The 13,388-nt window shown below is 51.2% G+C and overlaps 1 protein-coding gene across 1 annotated transcript; it reads left to right on the top strand.

The window, feature by feature from the left end:
* The first annotated feature begins 531 nt into the window (after positions 1-531).
* Positions 532-10,383, top strand: LOC139832204 (outer envelope protein 80, chloroplastic-like). The gene is made up of 6 exons (XM_071821847.1): positions 532-621; positions 1,461-1,543; positions 2,237-2,334; positions 9,664-9,733; positions 10,130-10,219; positions 10,301-10,383. The coding sequence occupies exons 1-5, from the start codon at positions 576-578 to the stop codon at positions 10,199-10,201; spliced, it is 369 nt and encodes a 122-aa protein (XP_071677948.1). The 5' UTR covers positions 532-575; the 3' UTR covers positions 10,202-10,219; positions 10,301-10,383.
* Positions 10,384-13,388: the final 3,005 nt, after the last annotated feature.

Genomic DNA, 13,388 nt, shown 5'->3' with positions numbered 1-13,388 from the left:
CTTTTCCGATGGTCCATGGACAAGCCAACTCCGCCGCCATGGGGTCCCGTCGAGAAGTCCGCTTCGTCTCCTCCGGCGTCAAGCTCCCGAGCGCCTCACCGGATCCTGCCCCTGCCCCGGCGCACGCTATACTCTCCGCCGCGCTCCCCTTCTCGCACATCGGCCGCGCCATCGACGCTGCGGCCCGCCGCCTCGCCGCGTCATTTCCCAGCTTCCCAATCCCTTGGGCCGAGAAGGCGGCCGCGCCCTTGCCGCGGAGGCACGAGAAGGATGGCTTCTGGAGCGGGGGCGAGGAGCGGGTGCTGATCAGCGAGGTGTCTGTGCGCGGGAGGTGCAGGAGGATGTGCGCCGCGTCGTGGAGAGCGGTCTCTTCCGCTCCTGCATGCCCGTCGCTGTCGACACCCGTGACGGCATTCGCCTTGTCTTGGAGGTCAGGTTCTTGATTGTTCCCCAATCCACTTCCAATCTTCCATGGCTTAGTTTTCGAGCTGAGGTTGCGAAATTCGGTCTTTTTGTCTGTTGTTTAGGTGGAGCCGAACCAGGAATTCCACGGGCTAGTCTGTGAGGGTGCCAAGATGCTGCCTTCTAAGTTCCTAACTGACTCATTTCGTCACCGCCATGGTAGTCTTTTTTGTTGTTCTTGTGTTTAAGAGTCTGTTATGTTACATGAGGTTTACCGACATCATAAATTTGCTTAACTGAGAGTATGTTACATTTGAAAAAAAAAACGAGAATACACCCTGGAAGGTGTATTATATATATAGAAGAAGGGGCAAAGAAGCCCGGCGACGCCGCAAGCGGCAAGTTATGTTACATTTGGTTGATTTGCTTTGCACAATGCTACATGGATTTTTTTTTTGCGGGGATACATGGATTGTTACAACATGCTAGCTTAGCTTTAGGACATTTAAGATTTACATATATAATTTTTTCTGGCTAGGACTCATCAAGAGTGTGTAACGTTGGTCTAGAATGAGTCCAGAATTATTGATTTTTTGAGCTTTTCTTCATACTATGATATCACTGGATTAAGCTATGAAGTACAAATATGAGAAAAATCCAATGAAAAGCTGACACCGCAAATAAAGCACATCTTTACTGTGTGTCACATTGTCATTGCTATTCATTTTGTTAAATTTTAAAACCAATAACTTTTTTTCACATTCCACATAAATAGATGGTATAAAGGTCGATCTTCTGTGATATAATCTTTGTATCATTTCTTTATAGAGAAATGGATTAGTATAGATCATACCATTCCTCCTACATGTTCCTCAATTTTATTTTGTTTCTCTAAAAGGAAAAAAGGACATAAAATAGAACTGATTTCCTCGTGTAATCTATGTATACTGTTATTAGTATGCCCTAGCAACTTTTATACTGGTGAGACTGAGATGTAAGCAATGTCATTTAGATTTGTTCTTGAAACATAATTTACTGTTTGATTTTACATTATGCAGGGAAAATAATCAACATAAGACATTTATATCAAGTGGTTAAGTCCATTAATGAATGGTATCAGGAGCGCAGTCTTACTGGCATGGTAGGTGGAAAATCAAATAACATAATTCAAGTTCTAACTTTGTCCGTTAATTTCGTGGTCTCTGCTATTTGGTGCTGTATTGCAAATTGTTTGAGAACATTGCCAGACAACAGGCATCTTCTGCCCTTGTGCTAAGGAACAAGTGAACATACTATGCATTTTCTTGTCCTTCAAGAGGCCTACTACCACTGGACTTGAGTTGTTAATCTTCTGCTTTTGTAATGCACTTGCCATTGCTTACATATCAGTCTCACGAGTATCAAATTGGTAGGGCATACAACATAGTATTCTATATTGCTGTTGTTAGTTACTGCCTGGTTCCAGATATGCATATAGAACTTCATTCCCAAGCTTTGCTTTGTTGCTTTTGATGCTACATGTTCTCAATTGTAACAGAACTAGAAATATGATATGTATCAAGTTATCTATTGCTCTTGTGTAAAGAGTAAAGACTTCTGTGTACGCGAAAACAAAAAGTGACTAGAGGTTCCCCTTTTTGTATGTGAATCTCTGCTTGCATACTTTGAGCTCACGCCCATAAGTAGTGATAAGAAAATATGAATTTGCCGTAATTGCTCTCCTGTTAGTTGAGTATGCCAAAGTATTTGGCATCTACCGTTTTAGGTCGTCAAACGCAACAATGTTTATAGCTTTAACTAGTCAAATATACTTTAGCGCTTGATTTGGTCTCAGGTTTCGTCTGCTGAGATCCTTTCTGGAGGAATTCTGAGGTTACAAGTTTCTGAAGCCGAGGTTAATGATATAAATTTTCGCTTTCTGGATAGAAGAACGTGAGAATCCTAGCTTGACTTAGTGAGGTTCTCTTCACTGAATATTGTTTCTATAGCCATGTAATATTGTTATGACCGGTCTGGTCTATCGCCGGAGGGGGCCCACTGGCCCAACCGGCCAGGCCTAGTTAGGGGCTTAGCCCAGTTAGCAGATTAGGGTTTTGCAATTCTATATATACCTACTAATAAAGGAGGTAAGGTTCTCCCCATAATTTTCGTCCATTTTGGATTTACCCTCGATTTTCAGCCGAATTTACACTGAATGCCACCGCTAATGAAGATAACGGTTCGATTTGTCGTATGTTATTCCAGCCATCGCTGAAGTGTTTCTTCCACCGTCACACGTACTGGCCCGCCTAGCTATTCTGATGGGCCTGCTACGTATCAAATCGCTGCACTGTTGGGCCTTATATAGGCGAAAAAGTGCAAAAGTTACGTCCATGGAATTAAACTGGTGATATTGTTCACGATATATTCTTTCGTGGGATAGTACCACCTCGGTCTTCTATACAAACTTTAACCAGTTCATATACTCGCAGATTGACTGGATTATCAGCAAGCTAGAAAAGATAAAATGATCAGGAAGCATCCATACGCTGATGTACTCTGCATGGGCCAATGGGAGAGAGCCAAGCCTCCCTAATTATGTACGGTACGGTGGGGTTTGCCTAATTAACCGATATATGTGGGCATGTGGCGTGAGCTAATCAAAAGCATGACACGAGTTGTGTCCACCTATGGAATGGATATGGACTAGAGGTGGCATATACGGTGCAAGGAGAGCAATCGGATCGTCGATCATGGGGTTGCCTTAATTGGATGGAGCTGACATGACAGCTATTGATCTATAGTGCAAGGAGATCAATTGGATTGTGCGGCTGCCTTAATTATAGAAAAGCATGGATCTCTAGGAGGCGGCGTTTGGCTCCCTAGGAGGCATATACTAATGATTTTCGAAATGCTAAATAATCCTGACAAAAAATCTTAAAGTCGTTTCACGAAAAACCAATATAGGATGTGTCTTGGGTAAAAAAGTTCTTCAAGAGACATTCCTTATCCTTTTTACAAAGGACTCCAAAAAATTTCGGTTTTCTATGAAAGTTGACATGCTCATATAAAATATTGAGATGTGACTCCAAAAAATTTCGGTTTTCTATGAAAGTTGACATGCTCATATAAAATATTGAGATGTACATGCAAAAAACTTGTTCAATTTATTTTACAGGTTTTCATTAAAAAATGCTTTTCTCAGTACTAGAATCATATCCCACATAAAAAAGTGGATTTCCTCCTTACTTGCATGAATTGATAGCTGGCTATGTTCCAAGGAGAGCACCCGTATAGCGTGGCTGCCTTAATTATAGAAAAGCATGGGAAGGATTCTCCAAACTTCCTAGCCTGTGGATCCCTGCTTGACACGTGTCCAATTTCCTTTCAAATATAGACTTTGCTTCGTCGCAGCAAAAAAAACTCTCGTTTTTGCTTCATACAAGCAAAAAATGGTTCGATAAATATAAGCTTTGCTTCGTCGCAGCAAAAATACTCTCGCTTTTGCTTCATTCAAGCAAAAAATGGTTCGCTTAGAATAAAAAAGAAAAAAATCGCCAGAGACTTCGACATGTACATCAATTCGACAGTGGAGAAATAAATGAACTTGCGCAAAAAAGATGCTCATAGTCTGATGCACATAATCAGGTTTGGGTGTCAAAAGGATGGTACATACTACTGGTTGTATTTGCAGATGAACAAAAAGTTAAGCGTGACGGCGGTTGGAGCAGCCGTTGAGGGTCTACGGCGAGTGAATTAGAGGGGAATCAGATAGGTCAATTGTGACGAGAATTGCGTCTCCTACAAAAAGATTTCGTCCTCTCGAAAAAAAAAACTCCATTGCTGAAATTCTCGGGAACAAATCCGTCGCAACGCACGGGCATTTTTTCTATTCTCTTATAAATACAAATTGTAATAGACTATATCGATCAAGTAATAATCAATATCATTATTGCCGACTCCCAGAGAAGTCGGTCTTCTCCTGACCGCGCCGCCCCAAGCCCTAGCCGCCGCCTTCTCACGCGCCCGCGACGGCGCCCTGCCGGCGCCGCCTCTCTTCCTCTCGCTCGCAGCACTTCCACCCCTACAATCTACGGCCCCGTCCTGGTAGAACCCTAGATTCTACCAATTTGGTATCAGAGACCTCCATTACGATCATGTCTTCGAGCCAGCCCACCGCCACCACCACCGCCGCCTCCGAGACGCCGCCGGCCTCCTCCGCCGCCGTGCACCTGCCGCCGCCCTCCACGGGCGACGCGGCACCCAGCGGATGTCGCCGGCGCCGCCCCCTCCTCTCGCAGCAAGAGCTCTCGACGGCCATCCGCGACCTCGCCACCGCCGTCCAGGGCATCCGCCTGTACCTCATCGGTACGCAGGGGATGACCACGCCACCCCTGCCGCCGCCCCTTGCCGCCTACCCGGCCGCGCCGGCAGCCCTAACCGGCCGGGCGCGCTGCTCCGCCCCGTCCTCACCGCCGCCGCCGCCGTGGGCGTCATGGCAGCCAGCCCCCAGTGCGGGCCCCGTCTCGCTGCCCCAGGGCGTGCCCATCCAGCGGGTCCAGTTTCCGCCATCGCCCTCCCGACTTCCGGCGTGGGTGACCGCGACGGAGCCCCCGCCCGTCTACTTGGCCGCACCGGCACCTTCCCCAGTCTACACCACCGCCGGGGACCCTCCGCGCCCGTCCTTCCCGGACCCGCCGCATGCACGCTTCGCCGAGCCTTCCGCTGGTCGCGCGGAGTACCCCGCCCAGGGCGCCACCGGCCTCGCTCCCCCACGCTACGCCAAGCTGGAATTCGCCACGTATGATGGCGTCGAGGACCCCCTCAACTGGCTCAACCAGTGCGAGCAGTTCTTCCGGGGACAGCGTACCCTGGCTTCGGACCGGACGTGGCTCGCCTCGTACCACCTCCGCGGCGCCGCCCAGACGTGGTACTACTCCCTGGAGCAGGACGAGGGTGGCATGCCTCCATGGGACCGGTTCCGTGAGCTCTGCCTTCTCCGCTTCGGCCCTCCAATCCGCGGCAGCCGCTTGGCGGAACTTGGGCGTTTGGCGTTCACCACCACGGTGCAGGACTTTGCCGACCGCTTCCAGGCCCTCGCATGCCATGCGCCCGGCGTGACGGGCCAACAGCGCGCCGAGCTCTTCATTGGCGACCTCCCGGACCACATCCGCGTGGATGTCGAGCTACATGCCCCGCAGGACCTCCAGACGGCGATGCACTACGCGCGCGCTTATGAGCGTCGCGCCCAGGCGGTACAGCAGGCGCCCCTGGCCCGTGGCACCCGCGCCGCCCGGCCTCTTCCTACGGCCGCGCCAACCACCCCGCCCCACCTGGACCGGCCGGGCCCGCCCCCGCGGCGACACGCACGTTTCGCCGCCTCACCCCGGCGGAGCAGCTCGAACGCCGCCGCCTGGGACTCTGCTTCAACTGCGACGACCCGTACACGCCCAGTCACGTGTGCCCTCGCCTCTTCTACCTGGAGACAGTCGACGTGGAGGAGGGCGATCCGACGACCGGGCCGGTTGCCGCGGCGCCCGAGACGGCCGGGCCGACCGACGCGGCTGCCACGGCCTTCGTCATGTCTCTACACGCGCTCGCCGGCATCCGCCACGAGCGGACGATGCTGCTTCCGGTCACTATCCAGGGCGAGCCTCTGGTGGCGCTACTGGACATGGGGTCTACGCATAACTTTCTCCCCGCCGCCACTATGCGCCGCCTCGCGCTACAACCGACAGGTGGGGATACCCTCCGCGTGACCGTGGCCAACGGTGACCGCCTCCACTGCCATGGGGTGGTCCAGCACGTCCCCCTCACCATCGGCGACGAGCACTTCATCATCACGTGCGCCGGCATCGACTTGGGCTGCTTCGACTTCATCCTTGGCGTCGACTTTCTGCGGACGCTCGGTCCCATCCTTTGGTACTTCGACGCCCTGATGATGACCTTCTGGCGCCAGGGACGCCACATTCCCTGGGAGGGCCTCGGGGGCACCTCCCCGCACCGCTGCTGCAGCTCGTCTCCGGGGCCGACGACGCCGAGCACCCCCTCTTGACGCACCTCCTGCAGCAGCACGGCGACATCTTCGCGGAGCCGCAGAGCCTGCCGCCCCCACGAGCGTGTGACCATCGTATCCACCTGCTCCCGGGGTCGGCGCCAGTGGCGGTGCGCCCATACCGCTACCCCCAGCTGCAGAAGGACGAGCTGGAGTGCCAGTGCGCGCTCATGTTGGCAGCGGGCATCATCAGGTTCTCCACGTCCCCGTTCTCCGCGCCGGTGCTGTTGGTGCGCAAGTCGGATGACACGTGGCGCTTCTGCATCGACTACCGCGCCCTCAACGCCCTCACGCTCTAGGACAAGTTCCCGATCCCGGTGGTCGACGAGCTGTTTGACGAGCTCCACGGCGCGCGGTTCTTCACCAAGCTCGATCTCCGCTCAGGCTATCATCAGGTGCGCTTGCACCCGGAGGACATCGCCAAGACGGCGTTCCGGACACACCATGGCCACTTCGAGTTCGTGGTGATGCCTTTCGGCCTCACCAACGCGCCCGCGACCTTCCAGGCCCTGATGAATGATGTCCTTCGTCCATACTTACGCCGCTTTGTGCTGGTTTTTTTCGATGATATTTTGATCTACAGCGCATCATGGGCGGAGTACCTGCAGCATGTCGCCATCGTCTTCAACGAGCTTCGAGCGCATCGACTTCACCTCAAGCGCTCGAAGTGCTCGTTTGCGACGACCTCGGTGGCCTATCTCGGTCACGTCATCTCCGCCGACGGGGTGGCGATGGATGCGGACAAGGTGGCGGCTGTCGCCGCTTGGCCGCCGCCGCGTTCCCCACACGCCCTCCGCGGGTTCCTGGGCCTCGCCGGCTACTACCGGAAGTTCATCCGGGATTTTGGCCTCATCGCCTCGCCACTCACGCGCCTGTTGCGGCACGAGGCCTTCGCTTGGGATGATGAGGCTACCGCTGCCTTCGAGGCCCTCAAGGGGGCCCTGACGACGGGCCCCGTCCTCCAGATGCGAGACTTCGACAAGCCGTTCATCGTCGACTGCGACGCCTCAGGGGCAGGGTTCGGCGCCGTCCTTCACCAGGGTGACGGGCCGCTCGCCTACTTCAGCCGGCCGTTTGCTGCACGCCACCTCAAGCTTGCGGCGTACGAGCAGGAACTCATTGGCTTGGTTCAGGCCGTCCGCCACTGGCGTCCCTACCTCTGGGGGCGCTCGTTCCGCGTACGTACGGACCACTACAGCCTTAAGTTCCTCTTGGACCAGCGGCTGTCGACGGTACCCCAGCACCAGTGGATCAGTAAGCTGTTTGGCTTTGACTTCACGGTGGAGTACCGTCCGGGGCGCCTCAATACGGTGGCCGACGCCTTGTCCCGCCGCGACGCCGATCCCGATGCTACTACGGGAGTCTCGGAGGGTGGCCTGCTATGCATCCGCTCGGAGCCCTCCTTCGCCCTCTTCGACCGCATCCGCCAGGCGACTGCGTCTGCGCCGGATGCCCAGCACCTGCGGCAGCAGCTCGACGCGGGTGAGCTGGACGACCCCTGGCGCGTCACTGACGGCCTTCTCCTCCACGGGCGCCGCGTGTTTGTTCCCGACCATGATGACCTCCACCACCAGGTGCTGCTCTTGGCGCATTCCGCGGGTCATGAGGGTGTCCAGAAGACCCTCCACCGTCTGCGCGCGGACTTCTACATCCCTGGCGATCGGGCCATGGTCCAGGATTGGGTGCGTTCGTGTGTGACGTGCCAGCGCAACAAGACGGAGACTTTGCGCCCAGCTGGCGTCTTGCAGCCGCTTGACGTTCCTTCGCAGGTGTGGGCCGACATCTCCATGGACTTCATCGAGGGACTTCCGAAGGTGGGCGGCAAGTCTGTCATCCTCACGGTGGTTGACCGCTTCTCCAAGTACGCCCACTTCATCGCGCTTGGCCATCTGTACACGGCATCGTCCGTGGCCCGCGCCTTCTTCGACGGTATCGTCCGCCTACACGGGTTTCCCTCGTCCATCGTCTGTGACCGGGATCCGGTGTTCACGGGGCACGTGTGGCGGGACCTCTTCCGCATGGCCGGGGTCCAACTCCGGTTCAGCACGGCGTTCCACCCTCAGACGGATGGCCAGTCCGAGGTGGTCAATAAGGTGATCGCCATGTATTTGCGATGTGTTACAGGCGATCGTCCTCGCGCTTGGGTGGATTGGCTTGCATGGGCGGAGTACTGCTACAACACCTCCTACCACTCCGCCCTGCGTGCTACGCCATTCGAGGTGGTCTACGGTCGGCCACCACCACCTATTCTACCGGTGGATCCAGCGACGGCGCGGACGGAGGCCGCTGGTGAGCTCATCCGCGCCCGCGACGAGATGTTGGCCGAGGTGCGGCAGCGTCTTGTCCAAGCTCAACAGGTCGCCAAGCACTACTATGATGGCCGTCACCGCGAGGTTGAGTACGCAGTGGGTGACTGGGTGTGGCTTCGCCTGTTGCACCGCTCTCACCAGTCCCTCGACCCGCGTGCCAAGCGCAAACTTGGTCCGCGCTATGCGGGACCCTTCGTCATCGTCGAGCGGATTGGGACCCTGGCGTACAGACTTCAGTTGCATGAAGGGGCCCGCATTCACGACGTCTTCCACGTGGGACTTTTGAAGCCCTATCGCGGTGCCCAGCCGGTGGCCACTTCGCCACTTCCGCCGACGGCCGAGGGTCGTCTGCTGCCCAGCCCGGCCAAGGTGCTCCGCGCTCAGCGTCGTCGTGATGTGTGGCACTTGTTGGTGCAGTGGGAGGGCCTTTCCGAGGAAGAGGCGACTTGGGAGCCACGCGAGGCGTTCCAGCAGCATTATCCAGACTACCAGCTCGAGGACGAGCTGTTTGCGCAGGCGGGGAGAGATGTTATGACCGGTCTGGTCTATCGCCGGCGGGGGCCCACTGGCCCAACCGGCCAGGCCTAGTTAGGGGCTTAGCCCAGTTAGCAGATTAGGGTTTTGCAATTCTCTTATAAATACAAATTGTAATAGACTATATCGATCAAGCAATAATCAATATCATTATTGCCGACTCCCAGAGGAGTCGGTCTTCTCTTGACCGCGCCGCCCCAAGCCCTAGCCGCCGCCTTCTCACGCGCCCGCGACGGCGCCCTGCCGCCGGCGCCGCCTCTCTTCCTCTCGCTCGCAGCACTTCCACCCCTACAATCTACGGCCCCATCCTGGTAGAACCCTAGATTCTACCAAATATTCTGATCATTTTTATCTTCTTTATCTTTTCATTTCCCTGTTAACTAGTGGTGAACCAACTATTGGGAAGACACAACTAGATACCATACTACGGCAACTTACCACCAAGAAGGGTCAGGTCAGTGCATTTTTAGAAGCTTCCTTGCCGTATTTGTGTTTAATCTCCTTTTGGGGATTATTAATGGTATTTATAACTGTGTGTATAGATTGTCCTGGGTGCACGATTTTGCAGTACATGATTTTATGAACCATTCTTATTTCACACTTCGCACTATCATGTTTGGTAAAGCATTGATTTGCTGTTGTATGGAAATTCTGATGCAAATGCTATAACCGAAACCACAAGTACTATTGTCACTGCGGATGTCTACAAGTGTGTTTGGATCATGCTTGTATAGTTTTTGTGTGTACGTAAACTTGGATTGATCATTGATGCCAATGTGAAACTACTGTCCTGTAGCCTTGTTGCTGTGATGGACATCTTATCTGTTTTAACTTTTAATGATGAAAATAGGTTTACAATAGAGCACAGGAAGGGATGTTGAAAGAGTACTCTCTATGGGAATTATGGAGGATGTTACAATAACTCTGCAGCCTGTCGGAGGTGAAGCTAATTTATCTAGCTCCCATTTTTTTAAACAAGCCTTCTTTCTCAAGTACCAGTGTTATTTATGCTCTTGTGCAGATTCTAATAAAGTTGATCTTGTAATGAATCTTGTTGAATGCACTGCTGGTGAGATCCTTCCTGACGTTGGCATTTCGAGTCGGTTAGTACAAATAGTCAAGTAGTACTGTGTCAACACCCGGATTTTTAAGTCCAGATGCCTATTATGCCGTACATCGCAATCCCAGGAATAATGTTTTTGCGAGACATGATAGTAAGTAGCATAGAGTCATTATTTATTACAACACATATTGTCTTACAACCATAGATCACATGATCCAATATTACACGAATATATTGTTCAACATCACAAATAGTAGCGGAAGCGAAGTAGTAGTGGACTATTTATTCCACAGGCAACGCTTGACGTTAGAAGACGATCCTAGTTATCGTAGACGTCCTGCTGTCCGTCATCCTGATACTGGTGCTCTCCTTCATAGTCTGTCATTTGAATAGCCAGGGCAAAGCCATGAGTACTTTTAAAGTACTCGCAAACTATCTTAACAAATATTTACTTATTAAGTGTCATAAGGGGGTGCTAAGCTCTAGGTTTATTTGCATAAAGCCAAGTTTTAGTTAAGTAAACATTTAGCAAAGCCTTATCAGGTGCTAGACTAACTCAAGTGGGAACATTAGTGTCATTCCCACAACTCATTATGGTTCACCATAATATCACCTTTCAATCCACCATTCATTTCTAGAATCAAAACATTTTAATGGTAACGGAGATAGTATGGCCTTTCCAGTCGTCCGTAACCGTGGACACGGCTATTCGAATAGATTTAACACTCTGCAGAGGTTGTACTCTTGTGCCACAACTTTTGATTTCATCCGTCGAGGATAACCCCGAATCATCGTAACACAGTACGCGGATCATCAACCATAACCTTTCACTTATATATGCTAGTATGAGCACCTCTCCCCATGAGCTTGGCCTCCCGGTGAAAACCGCAGTCAACCCGGGAACTGCACAGGGCTTGGGCCTCGGCGTAACCCCTATGATGTTTGTTTAGAGGGAACCCATACTAAAATACACAAGTTTCTAGTTAAGCCCTACCCATAATCAGGTATTGTGGGGGTACTTGTATAATTGGAAGGGTATCGCATTCAGACCCAATCATCCATTTTATCAAAAATCACTATCTTCTCTTGTTCACATCCACCTTCACTTTACTTTCTTTCAAAGTCATTTCACTTCACCATGTTCCCATCTAGAGTAGTCAATTTTAATTGATTAGCACTAGCAACTATATGAGGGGTGCTATCTAGCTTTGAGTTGTGCTAATCGATTCCCAGTATTGTTCTACTCTAGACCAAGAGAATCATAATTCAAAAGGGTACTTTGAAATAAATAAGCAAAGTAAAATGTAAGTAAAAACATGTGATAGGTAATACTTAAAAGTAAAGTGTGATGGTGCCTTTGCTCTTGTAGAGCTAAGCACTTGTGTTTAGCAAGGGTTAGCTTGCCTTGAGCTGAGTAGTTATCGAAGTTCTCTTCTTCTTCCGGTGAGTAGCCTTCCTCCTCTTGGTATTCCTCGTTACTAGCGTCTATATACGAATACGAGGTATAAATACTAAACCAAGCTCACATACTAAACTAGAAACACTCAAATGAGTTCACACTCTAGTCCCATTATCAATCAAACATGGCATGGTGGGTTATTTGATGAATTCTTACTTAGGAGAAAGTAATTTGCTCTCATTATTCCTATTTCTTAAATTTGGTATGTAGATCCTTAGAGAAATTTAATTCTTATCATTATATCATATTAAGATTTAATCTCTCCATATAATAATAAGGTATGAAAATATAGGTTGACCCAAAGTCAACATTTCATATCTATTATATGTGAGTAATTTTAATTGAAGTGCTACACTTCACATAGTTTTAAAACTTAACATATAAGTGAATTAAAATCTCTAAGTAATAATTCTCAAGGGTTCATTAGACTAGTTATTCCCCCTGGTTATTAGTACTTAGGATCAAGATTTAAATGAGAGGTAGCTCTCATATTAGGGTTGAGTTTGAATTCCACTTTCAAGTGCTCTAGAAATGACTACATAGCCATTTTATTTGATCTAGTCCATGATCATACAAACAACAGGGCTATGTTATGGCATAATCAATTTGAGGACATCATTTGTGATTTATTAGAATTGGAATTACTTCAAAAACTATTCTGGTTCAATTTTAAATGAAGTTTGAATGTTCAAAAGTCTCTGTCTTGTTATTTTTATCCAATTAAATCTACAATGAAATTGGAGGTGGGGCCAGTGGCATTGGATAGATAAATTCATGGGCTTTCCAACGGTATAAAGTTTGCTAAATTTGGTTTGGCCGATTTTGAACTATTCAAAAGTTACTAAACCTTCAGCAGAGCAAATTTGAATAAGATTAAACTAGATTTGAAATCCTGGGCTTAGGCGGGAAGCGTTACTGGGCCGAAACGGTTTAAAAACCCACTTCGCAGCCCAACACGCATCTGGTGCGCTCGGGCCGCGCTGACAAGGTGGGGGCCACCTGTCGGCGCCTCTTTAAACGCCGAATCGGTACGCGCGTGTTAGGCCGTAGGATTAGAACAGAGATCAACGGTGCTGGAGCATCGTCGTCTCCGGCGAGCGACGGGCTCACTGGCGGCGAGCCTAGGGGGTGGGAGAGCCTACCAGGCCGTTGCAGGAGTCTGGCAGTATGCGCGGAGAAGTGGAAGTAGATGAGGAAGAGCTTGGGGCAGTGGCGGCGCTCGGGGAGGCTCCAATTGACGCAGAGCTTCCGCGGGCTCCAGCGGTCTTGAGCTCGCGATTCGAGCAGCTCCAGCGAGGTATGGTGAAATTGAGGGGTGGAGGAGACTCAGTGAGGTGAGGGGAGTGGATTGTGTGCAGAAGGGAGGAGCCGATCGCCCTTATTTATAGTGTCGAGGGTTGGCCGCGGAGTGCTGAGAAGGAACGGCCATGGCGTGGTGCTTGGGGTGCTCGAAGGGGCAAGGCAAGGACGGCAGCGTGTAGGCGTTGTCCTGGCGATACTCTAGGTGCAGCTGGCGTGGCGAGAGGACGACGGAATCACTCGAGCGCGGGTGGTGATCATTTCAGTACCCGCGGTACCTCGCCGGTG

The sequence above is a fragment of the Lolium perenne genome, chromosome 6 (assembly GCF_019359855.2).
Source record: "Lolium perenne isolate Kyuss_39 chromosome 6, Kyuss_2.0, whole genome shotgun sequence".
NCBI classification, from domain to species: Eukaryota; Viridiplantae; Streptophyta; class Magnoliopsida; order Poales; family Poaceae; genus Lolium; species Lolium perenne.
Note: the sequence above shows the minus strand (reverse complement) of the source record. Positions and strands in the feature narration are given on the sequence as shown.

Bases quoted from the DNA above. Each gene is read 5' to 3' on its own strand.
- LOC139832204 (XM_071821847.1), top strand. From the start codon at position 576: ATGCTGCCTTCTAAGTTCCTAACTGACTCATTTCGTCACCGCCATG. The intron at 622-1,460 runs GTAGTCTTTTTT...TACATTATGCAG, and splicing joins CTCATTTCGTCACCGCCATG to GGAAAATAATCAACATAAGA. The intron at 2,335-9,663 runs GTGAGAATCCTA...CCTGTTAACTAG, and splicing joins CGCTTTCTGGATAGAAGAAC to TGGTGAACCAACTATTGGGA.